The sequence below is a fragment of the Narcine bancroftii genome, chromosome 6 (genome assembly GCF_036971445.1).
Source record: "Narcine bancroftii isolate sNarBan1 chromosome 6, sNarBan1.hap1, whole genome shotgun sequence".
Classification (NCBI taxonomy): domain Eukaryota; kingdom Metazoa; phylum Chordata; class Chondrichthyes; order Torpediniformes; family Narcinidae; genus Narcine; species Narcine bancroftii.
Genome location: NC_091474.1, coordinates 43,379,518 through 43,406,985, shown reverse-complemented (window position 1 = coordinate 43,406,985; position 27,468 = coordinate 43,379,518). Strand labels below are relative to the sequence as shown.

The 27,468-nt window shown below is 42.6% G+C and overlaps 1 protein-coding gene across 2 annotated transcripts in view; it reads right to left on the bottom strand.

Moving 5' to 3' along the window:
* vapb (VAMP (vesicle-associated membrane protein)-associated protein B and C) overlaps positions 1-21,029 on the bottom strand; it is a 67,656-nt gene extending 46,627 nt beyond the window's left edge. Inside the window, exon 1 of one of the 2 annotated variants that reach the window (XM_069884840.1) lies at positions 20,910-21,029. In XM_069884840.1, the coding sequence (XP_069740941.1) occupies positions 20,910-20,967 (58 nt within the window). In that variant the 5' untranslated portion in view covers positions 20,968-21,029. The remainder of the gene's footprint in view (positions 1-20,909) is intronic. The other variant, XM_069884841.1, reaches the window with a different exon arrangement.
* Positions 21,030-27,468: the final 6,439 nt, after the last annotated feature.

The following is a 27,468-nucleotide window of genomic DNA, read 5'->3' as shown; positions in this document are numbered from 1 at the left end:
CCTTGATGGGCAAATATTTGCACCAATATTTTCATCAATTAACAGCCTCTTTAAAGTTTCTCCATTCACAGGTACAAGAGGCTTTCAGAGTAGCTGGAGGGCAATCGAATTGGCTCCAGGTTACCACTGGGGATCAGGTCCTAATCAGGGACTGGGAAAGGGGTAAGCTGGGACCTCGGTGGAAAATTGAGGGTCTGCAAACGCCGACAGCTATGAAAATGCAAAGAATTGAGCAGTGGATCCACCCCAGTGACTGAAAATGATGGAAACCAGATGCCATATGAATTATGGACAAACTCTTTTTTAATGTATACTTTCTTTACTGTTTGTTTATGACTATGGGAAGGTCTTCTGACGCCCTCTCAGACAATTTATTTTATCAAATGCATTTAAAATTATATGGGAACAGGATAGTTTGCTATCCTCTCATGCATTCTATTCAGGGTTTATTTGTGCACAACCGACAAATGAGAACTAGGAAAATCTAATCATAAAGGACACCACAAATAAATGCATAGAGATTAAAGGAACGCTTTCCAGGGCAACTAAAGGAAGGTGTATAGAGAGCCAGCCAAACCTACTTGACCGGATAGACAAATATGAAATGACTAAAGGAGGTTGCCATGGTACTCGATTTTATAATGTGACCACTTCCAAGTCGGCCCTGTCTGAACATTGTTTAAATAACAGTTAACCCATGTATTTTGATGGAACTGGATGGGGATATGGGACAGTAAAGTTAAAAAAATAATTTGCCTTGTGTAGAAGAACACTGTTGGCAACTTGATTGTCATATTCAGAAAGAGCAATTCTCATTCCCATGTTTAAGAAAATAGTGGCTGAATCCAACAAAGGGAACTCAATGAGTTTGTGGAGAATGTCTTAGGAAAAACCGAAGATATTGAGTTCAGAAAGGAAAAACCACCCTCAATTTTGCTAACATATATACAAATCCCCAATATTGGTACCAACAAATGTTACCAGTTAAAGAAAGGATATGTACTCCTTTTTAATGGAACTTTTACTACTGCCATTAAAGGAAACAGCGGCAAGGGTGCTGGCTATGAACAACTGCAATGATCACATCTGCAGCTTGACGGCTGGAGGCTGTTAATTGAGAATTAGTGGAATTGATGCTTTTCAGACAACAAACAAGTGGATTATCAATTAGCTTCCCAAGATGGTGTGTGCGCTATTGTAAGAGATAGGTAAATTACCAAGGTCACAGATGAATCCTTTAATATCTCTAAGGCAATACTGATATCCATGATTGTCAGTTTTTGACAGCGTCTCATGGAAAAGGATGGGTGGTTTGCTTGGCTAAAATGGATATTTGGAGGATCATAGGGATCGATCATTCTCCATGCCGTCGTGATACTAACAGCAGGACTAATTGCTTTCTGTGTTGCTGTTACCTGTACGAAGGTCTGCTATAAAACCATAGTGACAAAAATATCTGCCTCTATCCCACTGTAACATCATAACTACGATAAAAGGAAATAAATGAGATAATGTAGAAGAGACTCTTCAAAATCCTTAGAACATTAGAACCCTTAGGGCATTTTTAGTATCAATGTAGTTTTAGGGAAGAGCAAGGAGGGGCCTAAAGTTGAGGTTCTGGATTGGAGAAGAGCAAATTTCGAAGGAATAAGAAGGGATTTGGGGAGTATTGAGTGGGATAGGATATTTTCAGGTGAGGGTGTAAATGAAAAATGGAGGATATTCAAAAAAGAAATTTTGAGGGTACAGAGTAGTTAAGTCCCAGTGAGGATCAAAGGAAAGGCTGGAAGTCATAGGGAGGCTTGGTTTTCGAGGAATATTGGAAATTTGGTTAGGAGAAAAAGGGAGGTGTACAAGAGGTATAAAGAACATGGAGCTGACAATTTGAAGGAGGACTACAAGGAGTGTAGAAGGAATCTTAAGAAAGAAATTAGAAAGGGCAAAAAAAGGCACGAAGAGGCTTTGGCAGACAGAGTAAAAATAAATCCAAAGGGTTTCTATAAGTACATTAAAAGTAAAAGATTACTGAGAGATAAAATTGGACCCCTTGTAGATAGTGAGGGAAGGTAGGCTGAGTGAGAAGTCAGAGGAAATGGGAGAAATTTTGAATGATTTCTTTGCCTCGGTATTCACTAGGGAAAAAAATATTGAACCAGTTGAGGTAAAGAAAAATAGTGGGGAGGTAATGAAGCATATAAGGATAACCGAGGAGGTAGTAATGGCTGTGTTGAAAAAGATAAAGGTGGATAAATCTCCGGGACCGGACAAAATATTCCCAAGGACACTCAGGGAGGCTAGTGGACAGATAGTGGGGCCATTAACAGAGATATTTAGGATGTCACTGGCCACGGGGGTAGCGCCAAAGGATTGGAGGGTGACGCATGTGGTTCCGCTGTTTAAGAAAGGGTCTAAATGTAAACCTGGGAACTATAGGCCTGTGAGTCTGACGTCTGTGGTGGGCAAGTTGATGGAAAGTGTTCTGAGGGATGGTATTTACAAATATTTGGAGGTACAGGGATTGCTAGGGAGTAATCAGCATGGTTTTGTCAGGGGTAGATCATGTTTGACAAACCTGATTGAGTTTTTCGAGGGGGTTACAAAAAAGATTGATGAAGGGAAAGCTGTGGATGTTGTCTATTTAGACTTTAGTAAAGTTTTTGACAAAGTTCCCCAGAGGAGGTTAGGAAAAAAGGTGGAGGCATTAGGTATAAATGAGGAGGTAGTGAAATGGATTCAGCAATGGTTGGATAGGAGGTGTCAGAGAGTAGTGGTAGAAAATTGTTTGTCCAATTGGAGGCCGGTGACTAGTGGAGTTCCTCAGGAATCGGTCCTGGGTCCACTATTGTTTGTTATATATATTAACGATCTGGAAGTAGGGGTGGAGAATTGGATAAGCAAGTTTGCGGATGATACAAAGAATGGTGGTGTTGTGGACAGTGAGGAAGATTACCGTAGATTAAAAAGTAATTTAGGAAGGCTGGAGGTGAGGGCTGAGAAATGGCTGACGGAATTTAATACAGATAAGTGTGAGGTGTTACATTTTGGAAAGGCAAATCTAAATAGGTCATATGCATTAAATGGTAGGATATTGAGATGTGCAGAGCAACAAAGGGATTTAGGAGTTGTGGTAAATAGTACCCTCAAGGCTGATACTCAGGTAGATGGTGTGGTGAGGAAGGCATTTGGAATGTTGGCTTTCATAAATCGGAGTATTGAATTCAAGAGTAGGGAGGTTATGATGAAATTGTACAAGGCATTGGTGAGGCCAAATTTGGAGTACTGTGTACAGTTTTGGTCACCAAATTATAGGAAAGATATAAACAAAATAGAGAGAGTGCAGAGAAGGTTCACGAGAATGTTGACAGGATTTCAAGGTTTGAGTTACAGGGAAAGGTTGTGTAGACTGGGGCTTTTTTCTCTGGAGCGTAGAAGATTGAGAGGGGACTTGATAGAGGTGTTTAAGATTTTAAAAGGGACAGACAGAGTAAACGTGGATAGGCTTTTTCAATTAAGAGTGGGGGAGATTCAAACTAGAGGACATGGTTTAAATTTGAAGGGGGAAAATTATAAGGGGAACATGAGGGGAAATTTCTTTACACAAAGGGTGGTAGGGATGTGGAATCAGCTTCTGACAGACGTGGTCGAGGCGGGATCATTGGTTACATTTAAGGAAAGACTGGATAGTTACATGGATAGGAGAGGACTGGAGGGGTATGGACCGGGTGCTGGTCAGTGGGACTGAGGGTGGGGATTTGTTACAGCATGGACTAGTAGGGCCGAACTGGCCTGTTCTGTGCAGTAAGTGGTTATATGGTTCAGTGTCGAAGAAGAGGTGAAAGGTGAGAAGCAGTATGATGTTCTGGAGCCTATCACTCACTGACTGGTACTAATTGAAACAACCTTATGGTGCCTAAGGAGGGAGTCAAAGCTGAAAATGCAGGAATGCGTGAAGAGATAGGGGAAGATAAGGGGTCCCGATGTTTTCTTGGAGTCTGAACACTGTTTTGAACAGCATGTTTCTCGACCTTACTAGTGGGGAGGGAGAAGAGGGGAAGGGAGTTGCTGCTTGTCCTACATGTAATGCTTTACTTTTAGGTCACACGAGTTTGTGACTGATGTAACATTTTTCTAACTTGTTTGAATGTATACATCCATCCCTTTGTTGAGCAGAGACTGCTTCAAGTGTGATAGCAGTAGAAGCCTCTTCCTTCCAGGAAGCTACCTAATAAAGAATCAACCCATCGAGTTCTGTGTGCTGGGACTGCTAAAAATCAGAACCACAGTAAGGCCTCACTTGGTGTATTGTGTGCAATTTTGGGCTCCTCATTTAAGAAAGGATGTGCTAACATTGGAGAAAGTTCAGAGGAGGTTCACAAGGATAATTCGAGGAATAAAAGGATTATTATATGCGCAATGTTTAACGACTCTTGGTCTGTATTAATTGGGATTTAGGAGAATGAAGGGAGATCTCATTGAAATATTTTGGAGTTGAAAGGCATGGACAGAGTTGATGTAGAAAAGCTGTTCCCATGATGAGAGAATCTAGGTCAAGAGGGCACAACTTCAGGATTGAAGGTAGTCCACTTAGAACAGAAATGCATAATTCTTTAGCTAGAGAGGGTAGTGAATTTATGGAATTTGTTGCCACATGCAATTGTTGAGGCCAGGTTATTGGGTGTATTTAGGCAGAGAATGATAGGTTTAAATTTAAATTCTTGATTAGCCAGGGCATCAAAGGCTATGGGGATGAGGCTGGACAGTGGGACTGAGGGGATAAATGGTTCTATTCATGATTGAATGGCAGGGTAAACTCAATGGTCTATTACTGCTTCTATGATGTACAGTCTTACGACTGACAATCACCACTGTGTGTATGGATTAGGCAAATTAGATTGGTTTTGTTTCAGTTTTTTATGATAGACATTACAATAAACCAAGAACTGCTCTGATTATCCGTTTAATGTAGCTAGATCAAGGCCCACACATCATACGAGGCAATGGGCAGGAAGACGACTGAATACAGTATTTTATTATCACCATGAATGAAAACAGCATCGTCTCCAATTAATCAATTCAATCATGCTGTCACAGTAAGACCATTCAACAACTTGTGTGATCTTTGTAAATGGCCATTTATAACTCATTGTAGAATGATTCTAGCATCTTAAATTGATTCATTCAGATATGAATCAGTATTATTCAAATTTAAAATCCTCTCCAAAATGTACCAAATGTTCAATGTAAAATTGTACTGTTAGTCAATATTAAATCGCCCATTAACACCAACAAAACATTTAAACACATTGTTGACATTCCTACCTTGCTGTTGTATTTCAGATTTCATACATGACATTACATACAACCCTGAGATTCTTTTTTCTGCAGGCAAGGTAGAATTACCACTTACTGGCAGTGCAGAAAAAAAACTATACACAGCGTATACACGTAAACAAATAAAGAACTATGAACAGAAGATGAATGCAAAACAAATTGACTGCAATACAGAGAGAATTTTAAAGAAATCAATAAAGTGCACCAGTAATCCTCACTGATTGAACTTGTTGTTGAGGAGTCTGATGAAGTACCAGCTGCTTCTCAACCTGGGGGTGCGAGTCTTTACCTCTTTTCTGATGGCAGCAGCAAAAACAGAGCAAATTTTGGGTGGTGTGGATCTCCAACAGCAGTGCTCCCTGTAGATATTCTCAATTATAGGGAGGGTTTTGCCTGTGATGTCCTGGGCTGGATCCACTACCTTCTGCAGGGCTTTTCACTCAGGGGTATTGGTGATCCCATACCAGATTGTGATCCAGCTGGTCAGCACACTTTCCGCCACACAGTTGTAGAAATAAGCCAGGGTTTCTGGTGTCATACCAAACCTCTGCAAACTCCTGAGGAAGAAAAGGCGCCAACGTACTTTCTTCACAATGCCATTGGTGTGTTGGGTCCAGGAAAGATCCTCCGAGATAGTGACTCCCAAGACCTCTCCACCTCTGATCCCCAAATGATCACTAGATTGTTGACTTCAGGAAAGGAAAGCCAGAGGTATACAATCAGCTCCTTAGTTTTGGTGACGTTGAGTGCAAGTTGTTGTTGGTGCTCCATTCAGCCAAGTTTATAATCTCCCTCCTGCATGCCGACTCATAACCTTCCTTTACACAACCCACTACCATGGTATCATTGGCAAATATGTAGATGGTGTTATTGCCCCAAGAATAATAATGATTTTGCTTCAGAATAAAATATTTTTCAAATGTAATCACTCCTTAATATCAGAATAAAAATAACCAATTTGCTCACAGAAAGACTGAAATGATATAGGCTCCTGATCATCTGTTTTTTTTATTTAGAGATACAGCACAGTAACAGGTCCTTCCAGCCCATGAGCCCGTGCCACCCAAATACACCAATTAACCTATAAACCCCATACGTTTTTGGTGGGTGGGAGGAAAGAAAACCTACGCAGATACTGGGAGAAGGTACAAACTCCTTACAGACAGCACTGGATTTGAACCGAATTGTATTCCACTAATTGTACTGCCTTGCTTGAAAAAGTGTTAAGGAAGCTTTGCATCCACCTGAGAGCGACTAATACCTCAGTTTTGCATCTCATCCAATATATTGCCTCTTTGGATAAAACAAAGCCTTTTGACACTATTGGAAGACCAGAAATTATCCCTGGTTCCTAGCCAATGCTCACTGGTTTCTTTTTTGTTGCAGGACAATTGACCGATGCAATAGCTTTCCCTGAGTAATCCACTAACTAACAGATACAGTACTTTGAATTTGAGACTTCCTACATAACTGTAACGTATCTCATTTTAATGAAAACACAAGATGGGGGGGGGGGTGGGGGGGACGTGGCAAGATGGCGTAGAGGACAGGCGTGCGATCCCACCCTTCCTCAGCTAGTTTTTAAGCACCCGTTTTTAAAGTTTATAAAAGTGATTAAAAGTTGTACTTTGACTTTTGGGAACATTAGTGGATCATAATAGCTACTAATGTAAAAAAAAAACGAAAACTCAATTGCAGATGAAATTACCTTTTAAAAGTGCTGAAGAATTGAGGCCTACCTGTTTAATTGAAGCCACGGACTCAACGGTTGGAACGTCCAAGGCGCACAGGACTCCTGTCCGGCTCAGTATGATGCCGGCGCCAATCTTGCCTCCACAAGATGGCGCCAGCCTGACGACGAGCTCAGCCGCACCCAACATCGCGGAGAAACCAGAGAGTGGTAGTGGATGATTGCTTCTCAGACTGGAGGCCTGTGACTACTGGTGTGCCTCAAGGATCAATGCTAGGACCTTTGTTGTTTGTCATCTTAATTGGATCAGCAAGTTTGCATATGACACTAAGATTGAATATGTTGTGGACAGTGAAGAAGGTTTTCAAAGCTTGCAGAGGGATTTGGACCAGCGGGAAAAATGGGCTGAAAAATGATAGATGGAATTTAATACAGACAAATGTGAGGTGTTGCATTTTGGAAGGACAAACCAAGAAAGGATATACGCGGTAAATGGTAGGGCACAGAGGAGTGCAGTAGAACAGAGGATTTTGGAATACAGATACATAATTACCTGAAAGTGGCATAAGTGGATAGGGTTGTAAGAGAGCTTTTGGCACATTAGCCTTCATAAATCAAAGCACTGAGTACAGGAATTGGAATGTTATGTTGAACTTGTACAAGACATTGGTGAGGCCAAATTTGGAGTATTGTCTGAAGTTTTGGCCATCTAACTACAGGAAAGATATCAATAAGATAGAAAGAGTGCAGAGAGGTTGCCCAGACTTCAGGAACAGGTAAGGACTTTATTCCCTGTAATGTTGAAGAATGAGGGGAGATTTGAATGAGGTATTTAAAATTATGAGGGGGTAGACAGAACAAATGCATTTAGGCTTTTTCCACTGATACATGGGTTAAGAGTGAAAGTGGAAAAGTTTAGGGAACTTCATAGAGTGGTGGGGTGTGGTACAAACTTCCAGCTGAAGTGGTGAATGCGGGCTCAATTTTAACAGGTTCATGGATGAGAGAGGTATGAAGGGCTATGGACTGGGTGTAGGTTAGTGGGACTAGGCAAAAAAAAATGGTTTGCCATGGTCCAGAAGAGCCAAAGAGGCTTGTTTCTGTACTGTAATGTTCTATTTCCAAAAACAAATTGGAGTAGGACCTTAATCAAGATTATTATAGATGTTATCATACCTACATCGACACCATTTGGCTCCATTACATGACAAGCTTCAAGTTGGATTTTCTTCATCTGTGTAAGAGTTTTTCTTTTGCACTACCAATTAATTCTGCCACACTCGCAGGAAAAAGGAATCTCTGGGTTGTATGTGATCTTTGCACCACCCAATTGGACCTACTCTCACCTTGCACTTTTTAATTCTTGTTGGATTTAGATGCAACCAACATGTTAGGCAGAGCAGTTGAGATAACTTAACAGAAAGAATAAATTTTCCCTGTACAGTATTATTTTTAAACAATTTGCTTGAGTCAATACCTTTCAAGACTGCTCACAGACCTGTTGAAATAGGTTCTCCGCATCGACCGGAACAAAACATTCCGACTTTAAATGCCTCATTTCGATCTCCATAATGAAAAGAATGGGAGTTCCTCTCCCCTCTTCACACACCTGAAGCTTTTCTATTTTGGGTACCATTTTGGTAAATCCCCTCTGCATCCTCTCCAACATGTTAGCATCATGTTTGTATGTATTGGCCATAATAGTACATAGCCTAAAGTCAAACCAGTGTTTTTATAAACATTCAGCCCAACTTAAAAGATTTTTGTATTCTGTACATCTATAAAGACAAACATGCTTTTATTTTCAAATAGCCTCCCCTCCATGTCATGCCTCTTGAACAATGTATATCAGTAAATCCTCAGCCCCAAGTCCCTTTAAAAGATGAAATGGGGTTTTCTAAAAATCAGAATGAAATAAAGCAGTCTTGGAATAAATGGAATAGGATATAAACCAGGCCAAAGCAGAATGCCATTAATAATCAGCAATATTAACAAATAGTTAGCCATGACTGTAACAGTCATAAACTAATCAAATTAAAAAAATATCCCATAGCAACATGGAAAGCTTCTATCTGACCAACTGATTCTATGCTGGCTCACAGAACAATTCAGTTACTCCACTCATTTTCCTATAACCTATTCTCCCAACAGCCCAACAGTTCTACCACAAACCTTTAAATGAGGGGCAATTTAGATGGGCCAATTATCCTTGCAAACTTGCATATCTTTGGGATGTGAGTGAAATCTGAGCATGTTGAAGTGCATGCCATTCAGAGAACACTGGCAAACCTAGTCTTTGCCCCCCAGTCAATTCTACATGGTCTGGAAACACAGATTTCTGAAGAGGACACGTGAACAAACTCTGAATATGTTGATGATACCGACTAAATCCATACCAAGCAATCAATTCCTGATGTTGTTTCTTTCATTCTTTCCAAGGCAGAAACTTTGAGCTACAAGGATAAATCCAATCAAGTTCACCCTCAGTAAAGAGATGGAAGGCATCACAACAGTACTTTGAAGGGGCACCACCTCCATGATAACCTGCTCATCAATGTCCCTCAGGCCAGTGTTGCATTTCCAAGCATCTTTAACAGCTGCAATGTTCCCCCTTCCTGATGATTGCAATGTACTTTTCCATCAACAACTTATTTGAAAGGTTGGGAGGCCATTCACAAATCTGTAGTGGATGCCAAATTAAGGTGATCAACATGCCCAAAACTCAACCAGTTCCCTGACAACTTCCTTATCCTATACAAATGGGTTTAATTTATCAATCTTTGAAGCTTTATCATTCATCTGACAGATAAATGAACTGTAGGCTTTGTACTTTATTCCAATGTACAACCTATCTCAGAATGCATATTCTGGAGTAGGGTCTTGAATTACAATTTTCTGACACGTATGTAAGAGCGCCATCAATTGAGCGAATCCTGGATTTGCCACAAGCTGTTAACATTTCTCTTGGGATCAGCTGGAAACCGAGACTTTTAAAATTCACCAGAACTGGCTGAAGTCCTGCTCTTTCAACCAGGATTGAGATTTTTGGTGTGCACCAGTGCTGCCATTACAGCAGTTCAAGCAGAGCAGCCATTTTTTTGTAGTCAAACAAGAAAGTCACCAAATTATAGGAAAGATATAAACAAAATAGAGAGAGTGCAGAGAAGGTTCACGAGAATCTTGACAGGATTTCAGGGTCCGAGTTATGGGGAAAGGTTGTGCAGACTGGGGTTTTTTTCTCTGGAGCGTAGAAGATTGAGAGGGGACTTGGTGTTTAAGATTTTAAAAGGGACAGACAGAGTAAATGTGGATAGGCTTTTTCAATTAAGAAAGGGGGAGATTCAAACTAGAGGACATGGTTTAAGACTGAAGGGGGAAAATTATAAGGGGAACATGAGGGGAAATTTCTTTACGCAGAGGGTGGTGGGGATGTGGAATGAGCTTCCGGCAGACGTGGTCGAGGCGGGATCATTGGTTACATTTAAGGAAAGACTGGATCATTACATGGATAGGAGGGGACTAAAGGGGTATGGACCGGGTGCTGGTCAGTGGGACTAGGAGGGTGGGGATTTGCTACGGCATGGACTAGTAGGGCCGAACTGGCCTGTTCTGTGCTGTAAGTGGTTATATGGTTATATATCTAGGTCAGGCTAATCAAAGTCAACTCATTTTAAAAGGTACATGTGAAAGCAGTCCACAACCAACTGAGCACAGGTAAATATAGCAGCCACATAAAGTTGGTCACAGGAATATTGATAGAAAATAACTGTAACAACAAATTCCACGCTCAATGTTCCTTTTATTCTCACATAAGACATAGAAATGTAATGCACATTATACATTTCCACTTGAGCATTGCCCATTGCCCCAACAATAAGAGAAGGAGAAGCAAGTGAGACAGTGAGTGTCTGCGGATTCACCTCCAGTGCTCTTGCACCTCTGCAGCCACACAGCCAATCCATAGGGAACCCAAGCTCCAGATCCAAATCTCTGATACGATCAGGAAGCCTTCAGCGTTTGAGGCCCATATTGAGAGCCCTCTTGTCCTCAACACCCTTTTGAATCCTGGTTCCAATCCTTTTTTTCCCCCAAGAGCCAGCCTCCAGCAGCCTGCTGTCTTCATGGGTTCTTCAACCACAAGTCGCCAACAGCCCGTAGCCCATGTGGGTCCTTCAGCCGCTGAGCCCCTCGCTGCTCCACTGCAGAGATCACCTTCCTTGTCAGGTTATCTCCTTCACAATGGGGGAAGGGCAAGGGGGCTGTTCTCATTTCTAGTGCCTGTGTCAGTCTGCTGCTCCTCCGGAGTCCACAACCCTTCGTGGTACGCTGCCCATCACAGGCTCCGCCGTATTGGGTCAGACCTCTGTGGTTTCAGGATTTTAAAAAAGCATCCTTACTACTCTAACAGGCCAGTTAAAGCCTATGCAGAGCCATTGGCATCGCAACTGGGCATTAGGACCCTGTGAGCAGCACTGTCTTTGCCCCCTACTCTTTTTGGTGTGCACCAGTGCTGCCATTACAGCAGTTCAAGCAGCGCAGCCATTTTTTTTGTAGTCAAACAAGAAAGTCTGCAGACATGATTTTAGTTTAATGTACAAAAGTGCTAGGGAAACTCAGAAGGTCACTCAGCAACCATAGGAAGCAAAGGAATATAACCAACGTTTGGGCCTGAGCCCTTGGCCAATGTATGAGCAAAGAGCAGGCAGGCACCTGAATAAAAAGATGGGGGGGGGGGGGGAAGGAAGGGTAAAAGAGGTATGGGAAGGAGCACAGGGGTCAAAGGTGGATATGGGTGGGAGGGCAGAAATTTAAAAAGCTGAGAATAATAGGAGAGGGGGTAGCTCTCTGAATGGAGGGAAGGGGTGGGGAGTTGGAGGAAAGAGAGGAAGACAGAAGGGCCAAATGGAAACCGGAGAAGTCAATGTTAATGTCATCAGATAGGAGAGTGACCAGATGCAATATTATTGTCGATCCTCCAATTTGCGGGTGGCCTTGGTTTGGCAATAGAAAGACATGTCGGTGTGGGAATTAAAATAGGACATTGTTTCCTTGAGCACATTCCCCCTTCCACTGCAACAAGTGGGACCGCTCAGTGGCCAACCATTTCAATTCTAAAGTTCCAGAGTTGCTCAGAGAAACTGTTCATTTCATTCCTCTATCACACAATGTAAAATGTGTTAAAAATAAAATTTGAACTGAAGTACATATTGAAAAAATACCTGAGAGTTTTCAGTGGGCAAGATGCACCTTTGGAGTTACCAGTGGAGGATATTTTCAAAACAATATACTGGCATCCCTTGTTGTAAAATGATTCATTTATGTGATCTGAGCTTTTTCTGTACTTTAAAAAGATCTCAGCTCAAACTATGTGTTCCTTGGGATGAACCTGTTTCATATCCTTCCCTTCTCCACTTTTTGCCATTAATCTGGGTGTTGGTTAGGACAATTAAACAACCTTACAGTTCAAGTTCAGTGTTTAGAGGATGTTTGCAAGGACTGCTGTTGGGTGAACTGGGATAAAAAAAGTTTTATAAAGTTGATTTGTGGCATTCAGTAACCTACACCCCCAGTTCATTTTGAAGGGTGGGAGAACCGGAGGAAAACCAACACAGACACAGGGAGAACATACAAATCCTTACAAATAGTGCAGGATTCACACTCTCGTCCCGATCACTGGCGCCGTAACAGCGTTGCACTACCCATATCTTCCATCATATTCAGAATAAAGTAATGAGAGATCGTAGAATCCAAGCTGCCACTCCCTAGCAATGCCCTGCAGTAACTGTGCTAGTAAAAATGTAATCTGTAGCCTTGGCTGAGCAATGGCACTGTTGCCCCACCCTACTCTATACCACTCCTCAGAGGCAACCTTTTTACACAAGCATGGAATTTTTGAATTCATGCAAAGTTCCCAGTACAGCAACATGCAACAATGGGAGAGTAGTTTATGCTATGATTACCACTTGTTGTCTTCATGCATCTGGTGCAATATTCCATGAGCACTAATTCTTGGAAACACATCCTTTGCTGATCTAGGTAAATTGTAATAGAGCTGAGTTCATGTTCTTGTATGGAATGGAGGAACAAGGAAAGTCATTGACTACAGTGAAGGTAAAGAACAGTTAATGATTCATTCACCCTTAACAACTTAAATGTTTAAGCAAAGCCCAATACTTCAGACTTTTAAGATTTGAACTCTGTTAGGAACTAGAACAATCCACTAGAAATCAAAAGTCTGAAGAGACTCTTAAGGTACGGATAAAATTTACAGAGAGCTCAGAGTGATCTTAGACATTGAGAGCTCCATTTCCCTATCGGAATACACAAGTAGAAGCAGATAGATGTGCACAGATCCTCAGTCTCTATCCCCCAGGTGGAAGATAGATAGAACAAAATCCTGCAGCTTTCTCCCCTGCTTAGAATATCTATTGAAGGTCAAGGAGAGATCATCCGCTCTACCTGACTCTTGTTTGGAATAGTAAATCATATGAAATCTAAGGATAGCAGAACAATAACATGCAGTAATGAGAGGAAAACAGGCAAGTTTCTAAAATAATTCACTCCACAAATGCACCACAACAAAGCTGCAATTTTTCCTTTTAAATGTCAGGACTCCAGCAGTGTCTGGCAGTAGTGACGATGATATTTAAAAATAAATATTTTATAAATTATGGAACAAAAAATAGAAGTTAATCTCTTGAAATTTAAATAAGATATATTTTGAAAGTGTGTGTTTAGGTTTGGAAATTAACATATTGAAATAAACCCAACATATATGACACAATGTAACATATGAAACACATGAATCCCCAAAAACATATACCGGTAAATCTCTTGACATTCGCTTTTGAACAAGCTTCATTTTATGCCACAAATAAGACCACAAGAAGTACTGGTAGAATTAGACCATTCAGTCTATCAAGACTGCTCCGCATCCTGTAACTTTCCACTACTTTTTGCAATATTGTATGCCCTCTCTTTTGCTTTTATGGCGTCTTTGATTTCCCTTATTTGGAAATGCCTTATCCTTCCTATAGAATGCTTCTTCTTTTGGATGAAATCATCCTGCGTCTCCAGAATCCCCAGGCATTGTGCTCTAATGTCTTCATGGCTTGATTCCTTTTCAAATCAACTGTGGCCAGCTCCTTTCCATAATGATCATCTCGAATAATATCCAAATACTGGTAGATCCTGCCCCTCAGAATCTCCTCCTGCCACTTTCTAACCAGAGATATTAAGCTCACTGGCCTGCAGTTCCCAGGCATGTCCTTCTTAAAATAAGAGCATCAATCTCTCCAGCCATCCAATGCCTAACCATGGCTGATGATGATGCAAGTTTCTTTGCCAGGATTTCCACATTATCCAAGGATACACTTCTTCAAGCCCCAGGGATTTATCTACCTTAATGTGCTTTAAGATTGCTAGCACCTTCATTTCTGTAAAGTAGCTGTTCTAAGACATCACTACTAATTTGACTCAATTCCTTATCTTCCATGATCCTTTCCTCAGTAAATACAGATGAGAAATCCTTAAGGCCACCATATGTTGCTCAACATATTGTTGAACAGACTGATCTTGAAGGGGGTCTTTTCTCTCCCTGATTCGCTTTTGCTCTTAATATACATATATAAATCTTGTCTGCCTGTCCTCTTTTTGTCTCCTGATTTCCTCTCAAGTGTACACTTACATTCCATATAATGGATTTGCTTGATCCCTGGTGCCTTTTCCTGACATTTTACTGAATGGAATAGCCCTAAATGGGCTCTCCCATTATTCTGAGCCTATGACTCTTATTATTTATTTATTTTTCACACTATGAACCACACTGACCAAAATACATAGACATTTCCCTCTTGAATATACAGTGTCATTTTTCTCCCCTTTTTCCCCCCTCCCTTCCTCTCCCCCTTCCCATTTATTCAAAGTTCAATCTATAAGATACATTAAACCCGTTAAACAATGACGTCACTTAATAAAAATAAACAAGAAATTTTTATCTTTTACTTTTACATACTGAGTCAGTTCATTTCATTGTCTTCTCCTTCTGTCATTTTAGGTGGTGGAGGTCCATGGTAGGATTTCTCTATTGTGTTCCATGTATGGTTCCCATATTTGTTTGAATATTGTGATGTTATTTCTTAAATTATGTTATTTTTTCTAATGGAATACATTTATTCATTTCTCTGTACCATTGCTGTATTCTCAAGTTATCTTCTAATTTCCAGGTTGACATAATACATTTTTTTGCTACAGCTAGGGCTATCATAATAAATCTTTTTTGTGCTCCATCCAAATCGAGTCCAAATTCTTTATTTCTTATATTACTTAGAAGGAAGATCTCTGGGTTTTTTGGTATATTGCTTTTTGTGATTTTATTTAATATCTGGTTTAGATCTTCCCAAAATGTTTTCACTTTCTCACATGTCCAAATTGCATGTATTGTTGTTCCCGTTTCCTTTTTACAGCGAAAACATCTGTCTGATACTGTTGGGTCCCATTTATTGATTCTAGACTCTGCAGTCAAAAGAAACATCCTGATGTTCTCACCCCATCATGTCCAGTATGAATTTCCTAAATTTCAAAGAAAACTTACCTGGTACTTCTGAACTCAAGAGAATACTGACAGAATCTACTAGATCTCTCCACAAAATCATATTTTCATAAACAAATCCCTGTGGCAAGCATATCTTTCTTTAGGCAAGGAGACAAAATTATGTACAATACTGTAGATACAGTCTCACCAAGGCCCTGTTTAATTGTAATTAAACATCTTTATTCCAGTACTTAAAATTTCCTTTTGTAATAAATATTAACATTCCATTTGCCTTCCTGATCACCTACATGTTGGCTCTCAGTAAAATGTGTACAGGATATATTTGGCTCCTTTGGGCAATTAGGAACCTTGCAATACAAATCGCTAGATCCTTGAATGTGACAATGTTGATGGATAACATGATTAGGAATGCAAACAGGATTCTGGCTTTCATTGGTTGGGGGCGGGGGGGAGGGGGTTATGCTCCAACTTAAAAACTTTAGTTACATTTTAGCTGGAATACTATGTACAAGATTTAGGAAGGCCTTGATGCTGCAGACGATGCAGAAGGGATGTGGCTTCAGACAGAGCAATTCAATAAAAAGTCTGGAGAAGGTTTGCCTTTTCTCCCGAGCAAAGAGGGTTAAGAGGGGAATTACTGGAGGTATATAAAATTATTGGGGATTTAGAGGTCAATAAAATTAGAAAGGAAAGGTCGAGGATAAAAGGAGGAAAGAGATTAAGAGGATCTACAAAGGGGATCTTTTTTCATCCAGAGAGTGACAAGTGCCTGGAATGCACTGCCTGACAGACTGATTGATGCTGGATCACTGATAGCATTTAAGAACTATCTAGATGAACACTTGAATCACTTAGGGCAAGTGCTGTATGATGGAGCTTAATGCAGAAGGGCGTCCATTGGCTGGCATAAATAAGTTGGGTGAATGTCCTGTTTCCATGCTGTGCAATTTTATGAATAGCAATATGCAATCTCACTCAATGTAAAACTAACAGCTTTTGTTGTGCAATCATGAAAACCTCACTTTTTTTTCAAATTATATTGCATCTGCCAAGATCTTGTCTTATCACATGCTAAATGATCGGGCACTGAGGAGTGAGGAGGAACAAAGGGATCTGGGAATACAGATACTAATTCCCTGAAAGTGGCATCACAGGTAGACAGGGTTGTAAACCGAGCTTTTGGGATCTCAGCCTTCATAAATCGAAGTATTGAGTACAGGAGTTGGGATGCTATGGTGAGGTTGTACAAGTCATTGGTGACCAAATTTGGAGATTTGTGTGCAGTTCTGGTCACCAAATTACAGGAACGATATCATTAAGACAAAGATTGCAGAGAAGATTTAATAGGATGTTGCGATGTCTTGATGTTGAGTTTCAGGGAAAGATTAAACAGGTTAGGACTTTATTTCTTGGAGCGTAGAAGAACGAGGAGAGATTTGATAGAGGTTTACAAATTATGAGGGGTATAGACAGAGTAAATGCAAGCAAAGCCTCTTATATTCTCCTCACTTCTCAAAATTCTACCTGATGAGATTTGGTCCCCTCGGCCAAATCGTTGTTATTGATTGTGAAAAGTTGGGTGCAAGCGCCTATCATGGTGCAAATTGCTCCGCATCACAGCTTGCCAAATTGAGGATATTTTTATTGGTAAAACACAAGATTCTGTTGACACCGTGGTTAAGTGAAAAAAACACAGAGATGCTGGAGAAACTCAGCAGGTCAAACAGTGCCTTTATGTAGTAAAGGTGAAGATACATCACCAACATTTCGAGTTTGATCTTGATGAAGGGCTCAAGCCCGAAAGGTTGATGATGCATCTTCACCTTTGCTACATAAAGACACTATTTGACTTGCTGAGTTTCTCCAGCATCTGTGTGTTTTTTCAGGATATTTTTATTTCTCATTAAATTTAAAATTTAGACATATAGCACAGTAACAGACCATTTCAGCTCAAGAGTTCATGCCGCCCAATTTATACACAATTAACCTACCCCCCCCCCCCCGGTACATTTTGAATAGTGGGAGGAAACAGGAGCCCCCGGGGAAAACCCATGCAGACAGAGGGAGCATGAACAAACTTCTTACAAACAATGCGTAATTTGAACCCTAGTCTCAATCACTGGCACTGTAAAGACATTGTGTGAACCACTATGCCAACCGTGCCACCTTTTATATCCTTGTATTCTGTCCAATAAGCAATTCTCCACCCATATCAGTAACATTAACCCCTAAACCCACGTACTCAGTTGCATGGTACCCGATTAAAGGCACCTGAAAAATCCTAATACACATCTACTGGTGTGGTATAGTACACCTTATCTACTCTACGTGTTACATCGTTAGAGAACTTTGGTGGATTAATCAAACATGATTTTTCTTCCATAAACCCGCATAGACTCTGCTCAATTCCATTAATTTAAGAAGCTGTTATAACATCCTTCAATGTTGATTCTAACAAACAGTTCTGTATTTCATCATTTTCCTTCTCCCTCCTTTCTCAAATAGTGGAGTCAGAAGTTCTGGGGTGGAAATGGGATTAAGAGGAAACATACATCTCCCATAAATCAAATAGCAGAGCAGAACTCGATAGGCTGATGATCTAATTCGGTTCCTATCTTGTGGTCTTAGCAGTGATTTCCCTTCCAAACAGCTTTGTTCAAAGGAACCTTTTCAATGGAAACAGACACCCACTATACAAAAACACATTTCACAACTTAAAATACTGGGGTCAAATAAAGAAATGTATGCACCAGCCAGAGGAGCACTAAGGTCTGCAGAGAAGGCGGTTCCACACCAGCCCTCATCTGTTCCAAGCAGGTTGCTCTTGGTCAGGACAGAATACTTCACATGGTTTCAGTACACTGTGAATATGAAGGAAAGAAATAGATCAACATCTTCCATCCTTCATAGTGCAATGTGGATGAGAGCTGGCAGCTATTTGAAATTAGGATAAAGATCAGGCCTTATTTAATGCTTTACTTTTAAATGAATGAATGCTATACACAATATTTAGCATTATATTTCTTCTTAAGAATCTGCCACAAAGACAAAAGTAACTGTATTACCCCAACAGCAGTGAAAATGTGGAGCTTGCTACCATAGTGTGATTGAGAAGCATTACAATGAATGCATTTAAGGGGAGTTTGCAAGTAAGGGAGCAAGGAATAGAAGGCAACATTAACAGGGTCACTGTAGAATAAATTCAGTTTTGCCATTGCATTACAGCTGATTAGATTTCAGTTGTTTTAGAAAATAGTACACCTTCAAAAGAAAACACTGCTGCACAAATTGGCGTAAAATCTAGTCGACGAGAATACATTAAATATTCCAAATTCAGCAGCATTTGAGAAGACTAAAAGGCAACACTCAAATCTTGTTCAAATTCTTTTTTCCTACCAATGTTAAAAATGTCCAATAAAAATAGTGGAGCAAAATTATTTAGGATCAATTAGGCCACATCTTGAGAAATAACAACCAGAACACTGAACATTATTGGCACACAAAGGTGCATTGATTTTTACCAAACTCTCTTAAATCAACATTGTTCATAAAAATATCTAATTTCTATTGGCGAACATAATAGTGAATGAGTCAGCTGCTGCTGCTTCATTCAAGTCCTAAATCACAGGCCACTGGAAAAGCTGCAACAGGTTGGTGTTTCGTTTGTCAGCTGACGTTTACCTTGCTGAACATTGTTGTCCAAAACAGTTTATGCTTCTATTCCAGCAGAGCTGATGCATTCCAATATAATGCTAACACAATGCATAAACACTTATAAGAAGAGAGCCCGAAGAGCTGACAAGATCGGCTCCTTAGTGATTGAGGGGGACTGAAAAAAATCCGACTTTGCACGACTTGGATAGTGACGATTTTGACACTTGTGTCAAACTTTGCTTTCTTCCATTCCCATCCATTGCAAAAGCAGCCAGAAGTATTTCCATTCTGGCTACTCCTCTGCTTCTCAATGATATTTTAATGTTTCCTGGGTGAAAAGGTACAATATTTTGATAACTATTACGGTGTAGGATAGTTGCCATGGATGACCAATTTCTCACAGACCATATGGCATTTACAGGGGATCAACGTTTTTGAATAGCCCTTGGGATTAAGGTTTAAGATCAGTGGGAATGAAGAGCTGAGAAAATACTCCAAAAAAATTAAGAGGATTAGGGAAGCAGTCAACTTGATAGGAAAAAATGGTTTGATTGATTTTGGCTTTTCGTAATTTCAGAACAGATCAAAAGTCCTATTTTCCACAGTAACTCACAAAGAGGTACTTGCAATTGTTTTGAAGTACAAGACATCACAACAAGAGGAACTATGTTTCCATGGGTGGGGGAAAGAGCAGAGAAATCAGAAAGCCGGGTGGGAAAGAAAGAGAGCAGAAAGAAGTGGGAATGATGAGGAGAGAAAAGGAAAATAAACACTGATGGGTCTGGAAGAAGGAACAAAAAGCTGTGGAGGAGAGAAACAGACCTTTCAGCAAAATTTGCCCATGCCAACCAAATCTAACCTCATTCGGCCTAAATTCTTGTCTCGTTTCCTTTCGAAGTACCTTTTAAACGCTGTCATTGAAGAGTAGGAAGTATAAAGGCCCCTGACACAGGTGGTGAGAGATCTCAGACAGATGGAGGACAGCAGTGGGCTCTCGTGGATATAGCGAAAGGAGGAAGCGGTGTTGGAGGTGGTTGATCCAAGGGCTTAGCAGGCCTAGGGAGGAGGACCACGGAGGAGGGAGGAGTTGCCAGAACAGAACTCAATTTGGTGGAACGTGGGCATCCTTGAGGAGGTCGAAGGACAGCGCTCACATTGCGGTTTGGGTGATGATGGAGGGAGGGGGGGGGGGGGGGGGAAGAAGAGCCTTTCCTGGAACTGAGAGGGGACGGGTCCAGGACTCGAGCTGGTGTTTGGGGGTTGGCGGAGGCTTACGTTCGGGGTTAAGGGAAGAAGATGGGGGGGGGGGGGGGAGAAGAACAGAGGAGTGTGACGGGGCTGTCGGCCACTACCCGGGAGAGGGAGGAAAGTGGCGGCCGGCATCTGCCCCAGCGATGGGCAGACCCCGAGAACCGGAGGAGAGAGAGAGCGCGAGCATCTATGCGCCAGGAGCCGCCAGCACCGAGGCCCCACTGGCGGGCAGCGCAAGAGGCCGCCGCATAGACGTTGAGCTGACCCGGCGGCCAGCGGGGGCCGTGACACCCGAGTCTCCAGGCTGCGGCCTACCCGCCCTCCCCTCCGAGCTCAGTTGCGAAGGGCGTCTGAGATCGCCCAGGAGCGCCTCGGGTCTTGGAGGTCTCCCCCTTTCCCCCCGCCCCGGACCGCTGACCCGCCGCTTACCTTTGAATTTGAGCTCGTTGGGCGGCTCCAGCACAAGGACCTGTTCGGTGCGGGCCATGGCGGACAGAGCGGCACCGACAGAGGAGCGACCGAGGCAGAGCAGCGCCTGACGTCACAGCGGCCCGACACCGCCGCCAGCGGCGCCAGCTGGCACTGCAAGCCGCGCCGCGCTCGGAGCGCACTGCAACGCGGCGGCGATGGCCCAGCGCAGGGAGGGAGCGCACACCCACTGCCACGCTAAGGGGGCTCCAGGACCAGGCCAGAGCTCTGGAAAACCCCAGTGCCGATGAAGTCCGGCCGAAACCGCCTGAAACAGCCTTTTAGTTCCCAAGTCGTGGAGAGGACGCCAAGTCTGGGCTACATGGCTGCAATGCTTCAAGCACGGGACGGTTGTGGGACACCGCAACGGGGCTCTCATGCCCTGCCTCAGGACCACCAAACACGGCCACGCTAAGGGGGCGACCGCGAGAAACAGTGCCTGTAACACGCAAGACCAGAGGTCTCCCTTCTCGCTCAGTCCCCAGGGATCGAGGAGAAATTTGCTCGCACTCTAGATTTTGTGGATCCTCAGGTGCCGGCTGGAGTCAAAGATGAGGAACCCTCTTCCCGCAGGTGGGGCAGGAGGAACCCAGCGGGACGAGCAGCATCGGCGGGAGAATGGTCAACGTTAAACCCCAAATCCCTTCATCAAGACTGGGCTTGAGCAGTAACAGATAGGGTGAAGGCCTTTTTCCACTGAGGTTGGGTGCGACAAAGACATGGGTTAAGGGCGAAAGATGAACTATTTAAGGTTGGGGAACCTTCATGCAGAGAGAGGGAATTGAGAGCTGAAGTGGTGAATGTGCACCTGTTGGTGACATTTAAGAAAAATATGGGTGGTGACATGGATGGGAAGGTGTGAAGAGCTATGGTACAGGTCAATGGGACAAAGCAGAATAATTGTTGGGCATGGGCTAGATGGGCCGAACGGCCTGTTTCTGAGCTGGTGTTCTCGAGAGGTCATCTAAAGAGGCCACGGTGGGAAAGGTAGCTTTACTTTTGCTACATAAAGGACACTGATTGACCTGCTGAGCTTCTCCAGCATTTTGTGTTTTTACTTCAACCAGTGTTTACAGATATTCATCATTTACAGCAGGACTTGTCTCCTTGTACTTTGTTCTCTCTCTCTCTCTCTCTCTCTCTCTCCCCACTTCTGATTCCCAAGTCCCCACTCTCTTCACCACAGATGACCAGTCTCTGTCCATCTCCATCCCCATCAGGAAGATCTCACAGCCCTTTGCTTCTTACTGGAACAATGATCTGACCATTTCCCTCCACCAATAATCTATTCGCCCGGCAGAACTTGTTCTTATCCTGGCGGTGGAATGCATCAAAGCACACCTCCCTGAGTCACTGGACCCATTTCAATTTGTCTAAGGAAGAAAACATCCCACAGACTATGCTATAGCCTTGTCCCTTCACTCTGTCCTGACCCACTTGGAAAACGACACCTCATGCACCAGGCTGCTGTTCATTGACTTCAATTCAGCATTTAGTACAATCATTCCCCAAAGGCTGGTGGAGAAGTTTTCCTCGCTGGGACTCTCAACACCTCTCTCTGCAATTGGATCCTGGACTTCCTAATGGAAAGACCAATCTGTCCAGGTTGGTAGCAGAATGTCAAGCACCTTCACTCTGAGCACTGGTGCACCTCAGAGCTGTGTGCTCAGCCCGCTCCTGTTCACATTCCTGCTCCTGACAATGTCAGATCCAGCTCCGACAGTGTCATCAAGTTTGCAGATGACACAACAGCAGTTGGCCTCATCAGCAACAACGATGAGTCTCACTGCAGAGAAGAGGTGGAAAATCTCGTGAAAATGGTGCGAGAAATGAGCTGAGTTTCAACATGAACAAGACAAAGGAGATGATTGTGGACTTCAGGAGGACCAGGAAAGACCACCCTCCACTATACTTCAACAAATCTGTAGTGGAGAGCACTACTTAACTACTGACCTATCATGGACACTCAACATCTCTTCACTCGTCAGGAAGGCACAACAGCGACTGCACTTTCTGAGAAGTCTGAAGAGGGTAAGACTACTGGCCACCATTACCTCAACCTTCTACAGGAACTCTATCAAGAGTGTCCTGGCCGGCTGCATCACAGTGTGGTACGGTTGCTGCAGAGAAATGGATCAGAGTTCAATCCACAGGACCATAAAAGTGGCAGAAAGGATCATTGGAGTCTCCCTTCCCCCTCCCTCACATCACCACCCACTTCCCCCATTGACATGATCTACCAGGATTGTTATCTGAAGAGGGGGCACAAAATCAATGAGGACCCCTTTCACCCTACACACAGCTACTCCCATCTGGAAAGGGATACAGGAGCCAGCTCCACCAGGCTGAGGAACAGCTTCTTCCCACGGGCAGTGAGAATGCTGAACGACCAAAGGAATGGCTCACACTAACCTTCCGAGGCTCTCATATTCATGAAACAATATTTATTTACTTATTTGAATATGTGAATACTTGTCCTGCATATGTACTGTTTGTCTGTATGTGTGTTATATCTGGTTGTGTGTCTATCTGTTTTGCTCCGAGGACTGGAGAATGTTGTTTCGCTGGGTTGAATTTGTGAAATCAGATGGCAATAAACTGGACTTAAAATAACATCCCTCATTTGCTTTAAATCAATGGTGTCGCCATGGCCACTCACAGGGATCCCAGCTGTGGCTGCCCTTTCCTTGGCTACGTGGAACAGCTTAAGGCAAAGGAACCCTTTGGAGGCAGTGATCACAATATGATTGAGTTCATTTTCAAATTTGAAAAAAAGAGGAAAGAGTCCGACGTGTCGGTATTTCAGTGGAATAAAGGAAATTACAGTCGCATGAGAGAGGAACTGGTCAAAGTTGATTGGAAAAGCACACTGACGGGGAAGACAGCAGATCAACAATGACTGGAGTTTCTGTGAGAAATTAGGAAAGTGCAAGACAGACACATACCAAAAGGAAATAAATTTGTGAATGGAAAAATGAGACAATTGTGGCTGACGAGGAAAGTTAAAGCCAAACAAGGAAGCAAAAATTAGATAGAGGACTGGGAAACTTTTTTTAAACTTGGACAAGACAACTAAGATGATTAGGAAGGAAAAGATGAATTGTGATAGACAGTAATATCAATGATGATACTAAAAGCTTTCTAAAATATATAAAAAGAGTAAAAGAGAGGCCAAAGTTGAAAAAGAACCAATAGTAAATGATGCTGGAGAAATTGTAATGGGACACAAGGAGATGGCAGAGGGACAGAATGAATATTTTGGATCAGTCTTCACTGTGGAAGATGTTAGTTGCATACCGGACTCTTCACAGAAGAGAAGTGAGTGTGGTCAAGATCTCAAGAGAGAAAGTACTTGCTAAATGGTCTAAGGGTAGATAAGTCTCCCAGATCAGATGGAATGCAGCCTTGGGTCCTGAAGGAGGTAGCTGTAGAGATTGTGGAGGCATTGGTAATGATCTGCCAGGAATCGATGGATTCTGGCATGGTTCCGGTGGACTGTGAATGTCACTCCGCTGTTTAAGAAGAGAGCAAGGCAGCATAAATGAAATTATGTACCTATTAGCCTGACGTTGGTGGTTGGGAAGCTGTTGGAGTCAATTGTCAAGGATGAGGTTATGGAATACCTGGAGGTGCATGAAAAGATAGGCCCAAGTCAGCATGGTTTCCTTAAAGGAAAATTTTACCTGTCAAACCTATTGCGATTTGTTTTTTTTAAAGAGATCACAAGAAAAATAGAAAGGGGAGATGCAGTGGATGTTGTGTATTTGGACTTTCAAAAGGCCTTCAACAAGGTGCCATACATCAGCCTCCAAAACAAGATGAGAGCCCATGGAATTACAGGAAGGATACCAGCAAGGGGTAGAGCATTGACTAATCAGCAGGAAACAGAGAATAGGAATAAAGGGATCCTATTCTGGTTGGGTACCGGCTACCCGTGGTGTTCTGTAAGGGTTGGTGTTGGGGCCGCTTCTTTTTATGTTGTATATAAATGGTTTGGATTATAGAATAGATGGCTTTGTGGCTAAATTTGCAGATGATACCAAAGTAGATGGTAGGGGACGTGATATTGAGGATATGGAAAGGACACAGAGAGACTTGGATAGATTAGGAGAATGGGCAAAGAGGGTGCAGATGAAATACAATTTGGAAAGTGTATGGTCATGCACTTTGGTAGAAGAAATAGATGGGCAGACTATTATTTAGATGGGGATAAAATTCAAAATTCTGAAGTGCAAAGGGATTTGGGTGTTCATGCAGGATATCCTAAAGGTTAACCTCCAGATTGAGTCAATGGTGAAGAAGGCAAATGTGTATTGAGTACAATTTTGGGCACCTTATTTGAGAAAAGATGTGCTGGTTTTGGAGAGGGTTCAGAGAAGATATATCAGGGTCGTCATTGAATGATTACGAATGCTGAAAAGCCTGAACAGAGTAGATGTGGCAATAGGGTGTAATTTCAGGATAAAAGGGTGTCAATTTAAAACAGAGATGCGGGAAAAATTTCTTTACTTAGTCACGAGAGTGTGGAACTTGTTGCCACAGGTGGCTGTGGAAGAGAGGTCATCAAGGGTTAAGTGGGAGGTGGATCATCTCGTGATTAGAATGGCAGAGCATACTCGAAGGGCCAACTTCTGCTCCTACATCTTGCGAACAGTCTTTGTCCCAGACCTACCACAACTCTTCCTCTGTTACATCGAGGTCAGCACGGTGCCAGGTGTGCTTGGGAAAGGATATTTTCTTGACCCAAATCCTTCCCTGAACTTGGAAAGTTTCGCAATGCCATCTTTAGTAGTCTAAATGACTGCTGCAGGTAGCCCAAAGAAACCTATGGATAAGTGGGGGTGGGGGTTGGTGGTGTAGACCATGAGTTTTCAGTCAGCAATTTACCTTTAAATACCCACTTCTTCAGTTGACCAAAAGTTATGCTGCTGCATCAAAGGGGGTGAGAGAACATCCAACCGTTCTGGCCCCTTCAGCTCACAATGTTGTGCTGACCTTTATAAACCTACTCCATAACAATCTAACTCTTCCTGCCTCACACCCATAACACTGTATTTTTCTTTGAATTTTTTGGCCAGAAAGTAGCCCCAGTGACATTGGAAGTGGTTCATACTTTCCAGAATCTCACTGTGAGCCATTCTTGTTGGCAGTACAGGGAAAGATAAATGTTGCCAGTGAGGAAACGGTCCCTTGCAGCTCAGCTCAAAGTTGTCTAATGGTTGGTGTCTGCACTCCAGAACCAGAGTCAAGGTAACCTCAGCTGTGGAGCAGAAGATGCTGATCTTTGCCCAAGGTCAGAGGCTGAAGACTCGACCACGCTTCGACATACCACAGGACTGGAGAACAATACCACAGCATTAGAGACCTGAGCACAACACAATGGCCCAGCACAACTGCACCATCCTTGTAAGTAGACAGACACCAGATGGAGCGCACATTACAAAGTGCCTGTGATGCCCTATATTAGAACTGGATATCACCACACCATGCCGGTTAGAACATAAAAGCACAGAACAGGCCCTACAGCCCACAGTGTGGTGCTGACTAATGTATACCTATTCCAAAAGAATCCAATCCTTACCAACCTCATGCCCATAACCCTCTATTTTCATTACATCCATGTGTCTGTCAAAGTGTCTTTTGAATGCCCCTATTGTACCAGCTTCTGCCGCCAACCCTGGCCATGCCTTTAAGGCACCCACGATTCTATACAAAGTCTGCATGGCCCTCTGTGAACTTGTAACACTCTGCAACCCACCTGTAATTCTCCCCAGATGATAAGAACATGTTGAAATCCACCTTTAATGTGTTGTCACCTGCTCTAATGCTGGCTGTAGATCTGAAGCACACTGCAACACATCTGCCAGGCCTCACCACAAGACAAGGCAACTCCTTAGCATATCTGCAGCATCCCAACCTGCAGGTCGAGAGCACAAATTGCAACGTGCGTGTAAGGCACCATTACAGGACAGCAGCATGTGTTTCAACATGCCCTTAATGCCCAGAAAACATGCCAAGAGCAGAAAGCTATATACCAGGGGTGGCCAAACTTGATTAACGCAAAAGCAACATATAACAGATGTTAGGTGCTTGAGAGCCATGACAATCACGTGATCGCAAGCCACACCCACAAAAGCTACCATTGTGAGCACCGGCTCGGACAATTCCTGTCTTAGTGGACCTATTTCTGTGAGCCACACATTGTACATTAAAGAGCTACATGTGGCTCGCAAGGAGCGGTTTGGCCAGTCCTGTTATATACATTCATTTCCAACATGGCTGTAATTCCCCAGCATAGCGTGCCTACGCTGCTCCCTATCTGTAATGCCCTGACACACACACTGGTCTGAAGTAGCATGCTTACCGTATAATTTCCACATCCAGGACTGGAACCTACCTACAATACCTCAACACAGGACTGCAACAGAATTTAAAATGCCTGTAATGCCTCAGAACTGACTGGAAAAGAAACATCTGCTTAGGGACATATATTGAATCGATTTGTTTATTCTTTCATGCA